Source organism: Monopterus albus, unplaced genomic scaffold, assembly GCF_001952655.1.
Source record: "Monopterus albus unplaced genomic scaffold, M_albus_1.0 scaffold369.1, whole genome shotgun sequence".
In the NCBI taxonomy this organism is placed as follows: domain Eukaryota; kingdom Metazoa; phylum Chordata; class Actinopteri; order Synbranchiformes; family Synbranchidae; genus Monopterus; species Monopterus albus.
This window is the reverse complement of record NW_018128249.1, coordinates 190,405-203,411: the sequence shown is the minus strand read 5'-3', so window position 1 is coordinate 203,411 and position 13,007 is coordinate 190,405. Positions and strand designations below refer to the sequence as shown.

Here is a 13,007-nt window from a genome sequence, read left to right as displayed (position 1 = left end):
TATTTATACTGCTATCTTAACGTGAAGCCACACCCAGCAGCATATTGGCTTAGTATAAAGACTGTAAACAGGGATGACAGTTAGCCTGGTTCTGCCAAACAGCACCTGTATAACTTCTCTACTGAACATGCTGCATCTTGCTTAAGTGAAGGACGACAAGTTGTGTTTGTAACAGGGTTTATGTGTGAGGCTGTTTCTTGGCTCAGAGCAGTGTCGCCTTTGTGTCTCTGAAGCTGCCAGCTATATTAAGTCACACCTGCACCTCAGTGCAACACTTCCATCTCTGTGTTTATGAAGCTCAACCTGTTTCAGTTTTTAGTGAACAAATGTATAAATTCAATTATACATTTATTATTGAGATCATAGTTAAAGGTGGTGGTGTACTGGACTACATTATACTCAGGTGTTCCTAACATTCTGACCCTCTCATGTATGTAGCTGGGGAGGACAAAAATATAGACACACCTAAATATGTTTAGTAATCAGTGCATGTGCATGATGGTATCGGCCTCCTTTAACTGTCAGCAAGGAAGCGACTAAGTGCATTTCCCAAAAATGTCAAACTACTTGTGCCTTTGTTTTTGTCTTTGCAGGCTCATGACTCACTCACGACACTATTTCTTTCACAGGACTGATCATTCCAGCGAACTGTGTGTCTCCATTAATAAACAAGCTCTCTACGTCAGACCAGTGCCAGCAGCTCGCTGTGCAGGAGCAGCAGAAGCGGCAGCAGCTCCACCCTCAAAGTCTTAGTCACGTACCCAACACATAGTGTGGGATGGACCACTCTGCTTCATGGGCTTGAACCACATCTTCACCCCTCGAGTTCATTTCCCACTCCAGAGGGGGGATATCGCTGTCTCTGCACTGCAGGCTTTGGGAGTACTGTCCCTCGTTCTGCACCCTCACACCTCCCCACTCTCTCAGAGGGTCAGACACCACACTGAGCTGTGGTGATTCTTAGATGTAAAGCAGTGGTTGTACATAGAAAAGACTTCAGGGTTTATCTTTTTTATTTGACTCTTCAGAGACTCTTGTTTTCACCTTGACAGATTTGACAGGTGATGTATTGTCCTCTGACATTCAGAGTGGAAAAGATTGTGACTTATTGATCAAGACAGAGCGTAGACACACAGGGCATGTTGGTCTGTGGCTGTGGGGTTATTAACTCTAAACACGTGCTTTAAGTTGTTTGGTCCAGGCCAAAGGTGGACAAGACAAAGACCACTGTCTTTTAATGCTGAACTACAGTCCTATAGTAATACCTGATGAAAATGTTTTCACTCCTCAGACATGAGTCAGTGTCTCTGAAGTAGAAACAGTGACACATTAGTCCAGTTAGTTGCAGAAAACCTGATGTGTACCGTTTTTCAGATGCTCCGTATCTTTTATGTTCGCTCCTGAGACGAAGACCAAAATATCATTGCCAGAATTCACTGGATCTACACTGTGGGTGCACCAAGCTAAAACTAATGCAACAGCCCCATTTCACCAGGTGTTGATTCACCTGTCATCATTTTGGAGGCAGCTGTTGAAATCGCTGCTCTACAGTGAAAGGTGTTTGTTACTTAGCCTCACCGTTGTGGCCGGGGATGGTCAAATGATGGAGAAACAAGGTGGTATAATGTAGGGTAGGTCGGACCATACACCACCTCTTCCATAATGTTCAAACAGCTGATTCAGCACCTCTATAGAACAGTTTCAACAAACCATAGCCTTTGTGAATGGAGGGTTATTTGCAGCGCTTTTGAATTAGTGCATTAGTTTGAGTTAAGTGTACCTAGTAAAATGGCAACTTAGTTTGTTTTGCACATGGATCTCAATTTAATCATTTTCCCTTAGTTTTGTATCAAATGTCATAATTTGCTCCTCATTGTCAGAGCTTTGTCAGATGTGAAGCTGCAGTCGGGCTCTAACACAGCAGGTTTGTTGGTTTTAGACTCGGCTGTGGTGTTGAACTTTTTCCATTTATAGAAAATGTTTCCCAGAGACTGAAACAGACGGATATTTGAGAAATGAGTTAAGTTTGTGTTCTCATGACACCAGGTTTCTTTTCAGACAACGTGCAGTGCACGGTGTCCATTACACCTGAGAACGTGGTAACTTACTGCCGTTGAGCGTTTGTATAAGCAGCACTGAGACATTTAACACATTGTTTGACACTATAATGTAATCAGTTACAAGGGTAAATGTTTATTAATGTACAGCGTTTGTCAGCAATTATAGCTTCTCTTACAGAGATGTATTTTAATTATCACAGCGACATATGGTCATTCATTATTAGTTTATCCAGCAGTGCCCACATGTTGCCATCCACAGGAGCAGCTAGTTGTTGACAAGTAAACACTTAACTCTGCTGACCGTTAGATTAGTGTTATAACCATTTATTAAGTGTTTCTATGTGCTGAACTGGGACTTGGTGTCGTCACCGGTGTTGTAGCTGTTTTTACAAAGCACCTTTGGTCTTTACCTCGACTGTCGCTCAGTCAGATCCTGGTCAGCTGGAGAAACCGCAAGAGACGCACGATAAAGCAGCCACGGAATTCAGAGGAATGTTAAATGCACGTCTGTGACAAAGGCGGTCGCTGTACTCTAAGAGTAATTTTTCTTTCTTTTGCTTTTTTGTTTAAATGGAAATCTGCTCAGGTGTTTGAAAAACAAAAGAGAAAATCTTAGTGTATCCAAAAATGCATGATTAGCACTCCTTGTACACCTCTGCTTCGTAATGTTGTATTTCACAGTACATGTCTCAAACGCATCTAAATCCTCTGCCTCCAGGTGTATCCTGCATTATACTTAGTCTGCACTGGAAGGGGCCTAAGCCTGGACACATGAACTGTCCAAGTATCTGGTCTGTAAAGTAAGTTTTCTTGCTCATTGTGCCCAGATACACCTGTGGAGTAGATGCTGTAATGAATAGTTTTCTCAGCTGTTCTTGATTGATGCAATCATCTGCATTAAATTTAAACGAGTGAAATAAGAAAGTCGTCGTCTTTGTATCATACCACCGTGCAGTTTGCACAAGTTGTGAAAGGATCCAAACTGAAAGTCATCATGCAGCACGTCTCAGCTGTCTGAGGGCTGCTGTCTGATCCAACTCTGTTAACTTGACTGCACATACACCGATCAGGCATAACATTATGACCACCTGTACATCTGTAGCACTTCAGTGCAACACTTCTGTCTTAATATTTGTGTTTATGAAGCTCAATGTTTGTTTTTAGTGAGATTGTCAAATGTATAAATTCTATGTTCGTTATTGAGGTCACTGTTAAAGGTGGTGTTGTACTGGACTACATTATATTCAGAGGTGTTCCTAATATTCTGACCCTCTCATCTATGTCAATGGGCAGGACAAAAATATAGACGCCTCTGAATATAATGTAGTCCAGTACAACACCACCTTTAACAGTGACCTCAATAATGAACATGGAATTGAGTTTATACATTTGACAATCTCACACATGTACAAGGGGTCATAATGTTATGCCTGATCGGTGTCTGGGCAAACGCCTCCTGTTTTTGATTTGTGAGACGTTCTGGCCACAGGCGGCTCCTCCGAAGGTGGAACACTTGGACTTCCCCCCCTTTTCCTTTTATTGTTGCACTACTGACCACAATCCAATGTTACCTGTACGTGAATGAGTGCGATGTTCAATAAAGCTTGGCAGCCCCCCCCTCCCCCCCGGGAATCAATTTAATTACAAAATATTCATGAGACAAAAGTGAACATGATTCCAAATGAGCCTGTTCTATCACTACTGTATCATGTTTTATTTTTGCTTGTGATATTGATTTTATTTGGACATGTATAAAGTTGATTCAATTGTATTCTTCCCCCCCCCCACACACACACACAAAAACTTTTTCCACCATTGAAAGTGGGTGAAACGTTTAGGACATTTGCAAAAAATAGTGTGGTTTCAAGCAGTCTCATTAAAAATAAGCAAAGATAAAAGATTTTTCATTAGTTCAGAATCAGCTTTATTGGCCAGGTGTGTCAGACACGAGGACTTTGACTGGTACATCGGCTCTAAATGTGTATATACATATCCCCATGCAAGGGGCGAGTAAACAAATTAGCATAAGGCTGTGTAATATAACAAAATAATAAGCAGTATTAACAAGCAACAACCTGAGCAAGGGATGCAAAATTAAGCAGTAAAAACAAAACAATGCAGACAGACGGGGACATGCTCATCGAGATGAAATAATGGGAATGAAGTAGAATAAAAATAGAGACCAGGGCAAGGGGCAAGTAAACAGTAAGTAGCATAAGGCTGTGTAATATACCAAAAATAGCAGTATTAACAAGCAGCAAACTGTGCAAAATAAGCAGTATAAACAGGCAGTAAACAATGCAAGAAACAGGCCTGTATGAGATGTATTCAGTTATTGCACTGAGCGTTTTGGTTTAATGATAATATTGATGAAATAACATGGTGGAAGAATTCAAATCTTTTTCTCAAGTAAATGTTTATTGACTGACTTTGTATTTGACATGATTTGAGATGATATTACACGTTATGTTGCAAACATAAAGGAGATTTTTTAGCCTCAGACGTCTCCTTTCTAACCATAACTCGGTGTTGAATTAACAACTTGTGCTTTCTGGGAAATGGGGTGGTGGGAAGTAACTAAGTACATTTACTTAAGTGCTGTACTTCTATTTTCTGCTACTTCATACTCGGACTTCACTACACGTCAGAGACAAATCTTGATAACTTTAGTTACTTTTCAGATGAATCAAACAAAACACTTTCGTGATCTTGATGGGGAAATTCAGCAGCTACCCAGCAGGATGTAAAGTACTTCACAGTACAAGTATACAAGGTAGTTGGCATTAGTTCCACCTTTAATGGATGCACCATTAAAGTCATGTACACAATAATGCATTAGTATTATAATCCAATAATATACATTAATGTGAAATGTGCCATTCTGCAAAATGACTACTGTTACTTTTGGTACTTCAAGTAGGCAATAGTTTAATGTTAATAAGCAAAATTTAGAATTTTTGCCTTTTAAAAGCAAAAGTACACTCGCCTTTCAAAGTATAAAGGCACAGCATAACCTGGAAATATACTGTAGTAAAGTACAATCTTCCTATATCACAGCACTGTCCACTGTTTGTTGTGCCTTCAGTCACTGAATCCAGGACTGGACCAAAGTGTGTCCAACCATGTGGCCCAGGGACACTGAGGGGACACAGACGGTTTAACCAAGTCCTGCTGAGAGCCACAGCCACACGCCTCCCAAACTAAGTCAACATTCTTTATTGTCATTATGCATTGCACAAGGATGCTTTTTCCGGCAGCTCTCGTCTTAAAAGACACACATTATTTACATAACACACAATTGTATAAGTCAATATAAAAATATGAGCAAATAAAACGAGATGTATGGGACCTAATCAGGTCAGTAAGTAGTGGTTGGGTCTGTAGTTATTTTTTATTTCTTTTGTTTAATGACAAAGCTGCACATACTCATACATGAGTGCAGGAAGCACTGGACAAAGACAGGTATCTGCGACCTGCTTCCAGCTTTTGTCTTTGGGAGCAAAGCCAAACTTGACTGAAACTAACATTTTTACTAAATTAACTCTGCTGGGTTAATGTAAGATGTAACCTGAAATTACACATTCCTACACAAAGTTACCTTTCCCGCATTTAAAATCAGTTTCTGCCTTTTATTGCGGTGTAAAAATATAAGAAGAAGCGTTAAAATGTGAGAGAAGGCAGTTCACATGTGCGAAGACGTGTTTAAAACATGGCCTTTTTAAAAAGAGAAAGTCTGATAAAAGTGCACTTTAAAGTAGACCTTCTGATTCCCGTTAATGGATTTGTTAAATGTGTGTAAAAGCGAGTGAAACCGTGTGTGAATGTCGCCGCTTTGTCGTAAAACCCCGTTTTTAATCGTTTCTTGATAATGGTATAGTAGCAGTGTTAAAAGCACGGTGGGTGTCAATATAAAGTGACGGCCATATTTGCCGGCGCCGCTGTTGTAAACAAAAAGTGAGAGACAGACGCTTCACTGAATTTCGGGTCATTTTTATTTCTTTAATTTACAATGTCTTTGGGAATGTCTTATAAACCCAATGTCCATCAGCACATTCCGGGAACTTCTGGGAACCAGGGTAAGGAGAAAATATGGGAGAAAATCAAAGTATCCGTCCGTTAAATCGAGTGTTAATTTCGGGATCTCGGAGAATACCTGGAGAAAGACCGTGTCTGTAGTTTTTGTCCAGTTATATATATAGGGTCAGATCCTGGGAGCTAGGCTAATTCATATCCGCCATTATTACTAATGTAAAAGAGCGCCATCCGTGATATCGGTCGGCGGAGAAACACGCCGGGGACGAGAAACGAGAAGGCGGCGGTTCCTCCGGTGCGATTGTCCGTCGTCCGGGGTCCTGGTCCCGCCGGGGGGGAGCCGCTACACGGTGACAAAAATGTATCACTTGTGTCTTCTTGAGCCAGCCTTGTTCCGTTTCCTCCATGATGCTCCTCGGTCGGAGCTGCTGATTGATCTGCTCTGAATGTTTTTATGACTCTTTGAGGACACCTGGCGGTGGAGGCGGAACATTGCAGCAGAGGAGCAGGACACTGTGGAGGAGCAAAACACAAACAGGCACCCAACAATAATAATGATAATAATAATAATAATAATAATAATGATAATAATAATCTTATTTATAGAGCAGCTCTCAAGGCACGTTACGTTGAAACTGAATAAAATAGTTAAAATCAAGAGCAAGAGTTAAAATGTTTACAACAATCAGCGGTAAAAGAATGTTTACTCAAGTAAAAGTAGTAATACTACAGTGTAAAAATACTCCAAGTAAAAGTCCTGCATTCAAAAGTTTACTTAAATAAAAGTAACAAAATGAAAACTACTCATTTTGCATAATGGCACATTTCACATTAATGCCTGTGACATTATTGGATTATAATTAACTTTTTAATGTTGCAGCTGATGTTAACTACCTTATATAGGCTATACTTTGAAGTACTTTACAAACTGCTGGGTAGCTGGTGGATTTCCTAAGAGAAAAAGAGTAGAGTAAAATGTAGCAGGAAATAGTACAAGCATTTAAAAGTGTAAAAGTGTTAAAGCAACAAAAGTTAGTTGATTATATGAAGCATTAAAACACCAAATAAATGTGATGGGGTAAAAAGCACAGTGTTTCTTTCTGAAATGTAGTGGAGTAGAAGGGTAAAGTAGCATGACATTGAAATACTTATGTAAAGTATAAGTACCTGTACAGTACTTGAGCAACAGACTTTGGATTGCATTTATGTTTTGAGAGTTTTATTTTATGGATTTTTACAGACTAAAGATTAATCCATAATCAGAAGTTGCACCATTGTGACCATACACAGACAAACAATGTAAACACTGGCACTCTGAGTCTTGACTGATGCCAACCTCTAATGTTTGATGTGCCGACAGTTGGACCCCTTCAGTCTGCGTCCGCAGCGAACCTGGCCACGCTGCAGTCCTACAGGCCCCTCCTGAGCGACTACGGACCTCCGTCTCTGGGATTCTCACAGGTAACTGCACTGAAACTGACGATCTGATTGTCCCAGACATGTTTCATTTAGTTTCTAATAATGAAAGTATTTATTAAAACACCTTAGAAAGTAAAAACGTGTGGATTAGAATTTTATTATTATAATAGCATAATGACGCACCCCCTCAATGTTTTTCCCCCACACTTACAGTTTTAGCTCGATTGCCTCACTGAAATCTGGCTAAACAGCATCTCCTGACTCAATAATTAGTGTGTGTGCTCAGAGCTGGGGATCAGGAGACCCCTAGACCAGAGAACCATGAGGGGATTGAGTCAAGATTCAAAGTGTTTATTTGTCATATGCACAGTATGGAAACTTGTTTCCCTGTACAATGAAATTCTTACTTTGCCATCCACATGAATGCCAAACAACACAAGTGAAATATAAAGTAGATAAACAGTAGCACTGTTAACCTTTGTGCTGGAAAGTCACTCAAATACGACACGATTCCTACAAAAGCCAGAAAGTGAGGAAAAATATATACAAAACGGCTCCAAAGAGATTCAGAACCACTAAAAAGAGACAGAAAAGACCCGAAAACAGTAAAACAACTATACAAAATATGCGAGGTGACAAAAACAGACACAAAACTTCTGAAAATAGGTTCGAAATAGCAGCAAAGAGAACACAAGTAAGAATGAACACAAAATTGATTAAAACACATGCAAAACAACTTCAAATACACACAAAAGACACAAAATGACTGCAGCTCACATGGTTGTGCAATCTGTGAGTCTTGCTCCTAACAGTGTGGTGGGGCCTTTTAAATATGTGTGACCAGGTGCCGTTTGGTTCATAATCCGTCCATGACACACCCCTGTTCACCGCCCCAGGAATACTCTCAGACCACAAAGGCCTTCAGTAATACCTATTTCAATACTTGTGTGCATTTTTTTTTCTGGGGAGGGGGTTAGCTTCAGAGAGAAGCAGCTAACACCTGCCCCAAAGTCACAAGTGTCTGCTTGTAACTTACTATAAGGTTCTGTGTCAGAGTCTGCCATGTACCAAAACCAGAAACCATGTGACATAAGTTGAACCTGGCTCATGTTGCTGTGTTGAACCTCAGGGCTCTACTGGCAGCCAAGTGCCTCAGAACAAATATGCAGAGCTGCTGGCCATCATCGAAGAGCTCGGGAAGGAGATCAGGCCCACGTACGCTGGAAGCAAGAGTGCAATGGAGAGACTGAAAAGAGGTAACTACAGTAGAAACACCGGTGTGCAAGTGTAAAACATACAGCGTAGTTGTGTTTAATTTAAAGTTTTTCTCTCTTCAAAGGAATAATCCATGCCAGAGGGCTGGTGCGTGAATGTTTGGCTGAAACGGAGAGAAACGCGAGGTCCTAGCTACAAACACACGTTCCTCCCTGCAAGAAGAACTAACAGTGTGTGTCTCATGAAAAAAAAAATCACTTGCATGGCATTTCCTTTGAGAGGAGGAAGTAAATGAACAGGGGATGGAAAAGCAAGCTCTTAGATAAAAACAACAACAACAACAGCGGTCTCTGACTCCCGGAGGTTCTGGAGGATCATTTAAATAATGTGTTGGAAATCAGATGAGAGGGTATCATGTGTTTTTATGCCCCACTTTGGGTCTTAGTTTTGACTTCATATTTAAAACATTGGTTTATGCATGTGAACGGGCTTTGGGTTAATTGTAGACACTGCATGGCTTGTACAAGGGTAGATGGAGAAGACTAGTTTTTGATAGTATTTGGTCTGTTTTTCAGACCCTATGTTACACACGAGTGAGTGGGGGAGGGACAGAGATGTGTCAAATGCACCGGGTCGTTCGTGTTCAGGTTGGTTTTGGTATTAAAAACAAGGAAAATGCTGTTACTTGCATCTTTGTATGTATTTATTACTCAGTGTAATAAATTGTATTTTCAATATAGTTGTCATTGTGATTCATTATGTTTTAGGCATTCACTGATAAGCCTGTACTTAAAACGCTGAAAGTGGCAGCAACTTTGGTCCAGACTGAAAAATCTGTACAATTGGATGGTTTTCCATGAAATTTTGTGCATATATTCATAGTCCCCAGAGGATATTGTCTGTCACACAACAACAGAAAAGTACATTCGGCAGAAAACGGAAAGTGAAAAGCAAGACATTAAAAGGGTTGCTATACACACAATTCAAATAAAACAGTGTATGAGAAAAGCAAGAAAAACTGCAACATGACAAATAAAGATAGGAAAAAACAGAGTGCTGTGTGAGGAACCAAAAGGCATGGCAATGCATTAGAGTTGGTGTTCATTGGATCTGTACAGTTTCTAGTCGTCCTTTAACAGTGTTCTCAGAAAATGTTAACTAGGTTTATAACTAAATATTTTTCCAAAACTAACATGACTAACTGTAGATAGAGCATAGTATTTTTGACAATAATTAAATCATTTCAATATATTTTAGAGTAAATATTCCACTGTGCAACTGTAGTTCAATGGGTAGAGCCACGTGTTGAAGTGTCTTTGGGCAAGACACTGAACCCCCTCGTTGCCCCTGATGATCAGAGCCATCGGTTGAGTTGGCGCCGCAGATGGCTGCCTCAGTTCTGTACAGGAAACAAATTCCTTGTGTGTAACATAACTGGTCAAATAAAGGTGATTGTCCTTATTATTTTATTTGATGATTCCAATTTCTCAAGTTGAGAATTTGCAGCCTACCATCATAGTAAACTGAATACCTTTGGGTTTTGGACTATTGGTCAGGCAACCCCACATATTTCCAGATGTCACTTTGGGCTCTAGAACATTGTGATGGACATTTTTCATTATTTTGTTATGTTTTAAAGACCAACATATTCATCTGTTCATTGAGAAAACAAAACTGTGCAGATGAAAATGGTCATTAGTTGCAGCTCTAAAGTTATTCATAATAATTTTTTAAAACTTTTGTACTGTATTAAAAAAGCCGTGAAACCAAATTTCAGACTGGTTTTCGAACAATGTATTAACATCTTTGGTTTAAACTAACAGAGCTTGTCTTCTGTCACCTTTAGGCCCAGCCATAATAGACTGTGTGGGCCCAATTATGTGTACGCCTTTCCCCCCGAGAAGCCAATAGAAACACAGAGTGAAGGTGACGACCAATCACAGCTTTGTATTTCAATTGCATTTTGACCAATAGCGTTGTGAACGTTACAGGAGCCAGTGATGTCTGCAGTGCAGTAGCCACAGCTAGTTTACTCACACAGAAATATGGGTGACATAATGGTACAAGTCAACGGGTAGGTTAACTGTTATTTGATGTAAACAATCAGCGATTGTCACTCTCTTATTAAACAGTGTCTGTCCTTTGGCTGTGTGTGTTATAATTTCATCCGTGTTGTCCAGCATGCCTACGCTGTGCTTACACACCTGTAATAAACCAACTTAAGCTAGCACAGCCTAGCTAGCTAGCTAGCTAACCGTTTACTTCTCAGTGGTAGTTGTAGCTAACTTGTTAGCTGTATAGCTAAGCGGAGTTGACAGGTAACTTTAACCGTCTACTCTACAGCATCAGTAGTGCTGCAGACGGTAGACACTGTGGCTAAAGCAGTTAATATTAGCTGATATTATTAAATATCAAAACCGCTGCATGGCTAAGCTATCTGTCTGTCCTGTGTTGGTGATGTTGTTGTCGGCTAAGTTAATCAAGTATTCATTTAATCAGACTCGGACAGTTCAGACTATAGACTGTATATTATTTATAGGTAAAATAAGATCTGACACACAGGAAACATCATGACAGACAGAAAAGGAGCGTAAACAGAGAAGCGGATGCTCATGCGTAACACTGTTACATCAGCATGAACGTTTTGTGTTCATGTCTGTGTTTTGTTGATAGATGAATGACAGTTGGGTCAGCAATATAAGGGAAGCTTGGATTAACGGTCAGTAGCGTTAGAATAACGGTTTCACGAATACAACAAGGTTTTAAACACATCTTCACACAACTTCTGTGCGTTATACTTTAGTCCAGTTCTGACAAACCTGGATACAGTGGTCTCTGATCTGGACCCGGTCTGAGCCAGAAAGAAAGGGGAAACTGCTCTTTTTCTGTTTTCTCAAACAGAATAAACACTTGATGGCGTCTACACGTTAATCAGGTCCAGGTTTGATAAGTGTAAATGTGGTTTCTCAGTTAGACCATGTGTATTTAATGATGTGTTATATCATTGTTACCCATGTAATAATGCTTAAGCAGCATTTAACTCCTGTAGTCAGTTGAGGTGGCATCGTAATTAAAACTATGTTATATAAGCCTGCAGCTAATGGTTATTTTAATCAGTAGCAGGTTATTTTCATGAGCATTCCTTTTATTGTTTCTCAGTAAAACATGAGAAAATGATGAGAAGTGTTAATCCCAATAACCCAGAGCACACACAGCTTCAGTTGTTTAGTTTATTGTCTGACAGTAGTCAGCTTACTGTCATTAAAGACAAGAAAAACAAGCAAATGATGACATTGGAGAAGCTGAAACCATCAAATGCTTCTGCATGAAAAATGACAGTTAATTGTATTTTGTTTATGCTGGACAGTTTATTTTATTAATTTTTTTACAGTGTTTCATATTTCATCATAAATTCTTCATGTGTTTTGCATGTAAAACCTGCATCTGTAAAGTAACTGAAGCTGTCAGAAAAATGTGCAGCCAAGAGCACAGTGTTGGAATAGAAGTATAAATCAAAATACTTAAGTAAAGTACAAGTGCCCCAGAACTGTGTTTAAATACAGCACTTGAGTAAATGTACTTCCACCACAGCTGACAGCTTCTTGTTTCCCCTCTTTTGGTTTGTAGCTGTCAGACTGACCCCCTCTGCATGGGCCCATAAACATGTCCACAGATGACACTATCTCTGAGGATGTGTCCAGCTTGGGGCCTCTGAGCCATTGCCATGTCGGGGATGGGGGTAAGGAGAGTGAGACGTCTTTGGTGTCCTCCGAGGCGACATCAGCCTCGGGGCTGGCTGTCTCAGAAGGCAGACACACAACCTCCCAAACAACAGGAGGCACTGTGGAGAGCAGGCACGTGGACATCACACCAGCATGCAACAAGATCAGGTGCAGTAGCTCTAAGTACATGATTGTATCTCGAAAATAAAAAGATAAAATATCAAACTGTGAACAGTAAGATTGCAGCTAATGGTTATTTTCCTTTTTTGATTAATTAATTAGTGTGTGAAACATTATTATAAAATGCCCGACACAAACAACTTTGCAAAGTCGAAAGTGGCGTCTTAAAATTTTTTTCTTTTGTTCAATTAACTCCAAAACCCCCAAAATATGTCTTGATAAGCAAACAGAAGTAGTCCATTACAATATTGTTTACCAAGTAATTGGTCATTGGTTTTAATTCTTTTTGACATCCAGAAGACTGTGCAGTTGTCCCCTAATCTGATATTTAGTCTTGGTTGGATATCCATGTATATATATATATATATATATATATATA

At 39.8% G+C, this 13,007-nt stretch overlaps 3 protein-coding genes across 9 annotated transcripts in view; all 3 read left to right on the top strand.

Moving 5' to 3' along the window:
* sbno1 (strawberry notch homolog 1 (Drosophila)) overlaps window positions 1–2,658 on the top strand; it is a 15,683-nt gene extending 13,025 nt beyond the window's left edge. For all 5 annotated transcript variants that reach the window (XM_020585537.1, XM_020585533.1, XM_020585535.1 and 2 more), the window contains exon 33: window positions 630–2,658. In XM_020585537.1, coding sequence (XP_020441193.1) covers window positions 630–772 — 143 coding nt within the window. In that variant the 3' untranslated portion in view covers window positions 773–2,658. The remainder of the gene's footprint in view (window positions 1–629) is intronic.
* A 3,021-nt stretch (window positions 2,659–5,679) lies between these two features.
* cdk2ap1 (cyclin dependent kinase 2 associated protein 1) lies at window positions 5,680–9,438 on the top strand. The gene is made up of 4 exons (XM_020585538.1): window positions 5,680–6,136; window positions 7,453–7,553; window positions 8,641–8,767; window positions 8,851–9,438. The coding sequence occupies exons 1-4, from the start codon at window positions 6,070–6,072 to the stop codon at window positions 8,916–8,918; spliced, it is 363 nt and encodes a 120-aa protein (XP_020441194.1). The 5' UTR covers window positions 5,680–6,069; the 3' UTR covers window positions 8,919–9,438.
* Window positions 9,439–10,689: 1,251 nt separating this feature from the next.
* The window catches only part of mphosph9 (M-phase phosphoprotein 9), an 18,131-nt gene continuing 15,813 nt past the window's right edge, over window positions 10,690–13,007 (top strand). Inside the window, exons 1-2 of one of the 3 annotated variants that reach the window (XM_020585540.1) lie at window positions 10,690–10,800; window positions 12,354–12,616. In XM_020585540.1, coding sequence (XP_020441196.1) covers window positions 12,390–12,616 — 227 coding nt within the window. In that variant the 5' untranslated portion in view covers window positions 10,690–10,800; window positions 12,354–12,389. Of the gene's footprint in view, window positions 10,801–11,486; window positions 11,662–12,353; window positions 12,617–13,007 lie in introns of those variants that run through there. The other 2 variants (XM_020585542.1, XM_020585541.1) reach the window with 2 other exon arrangements.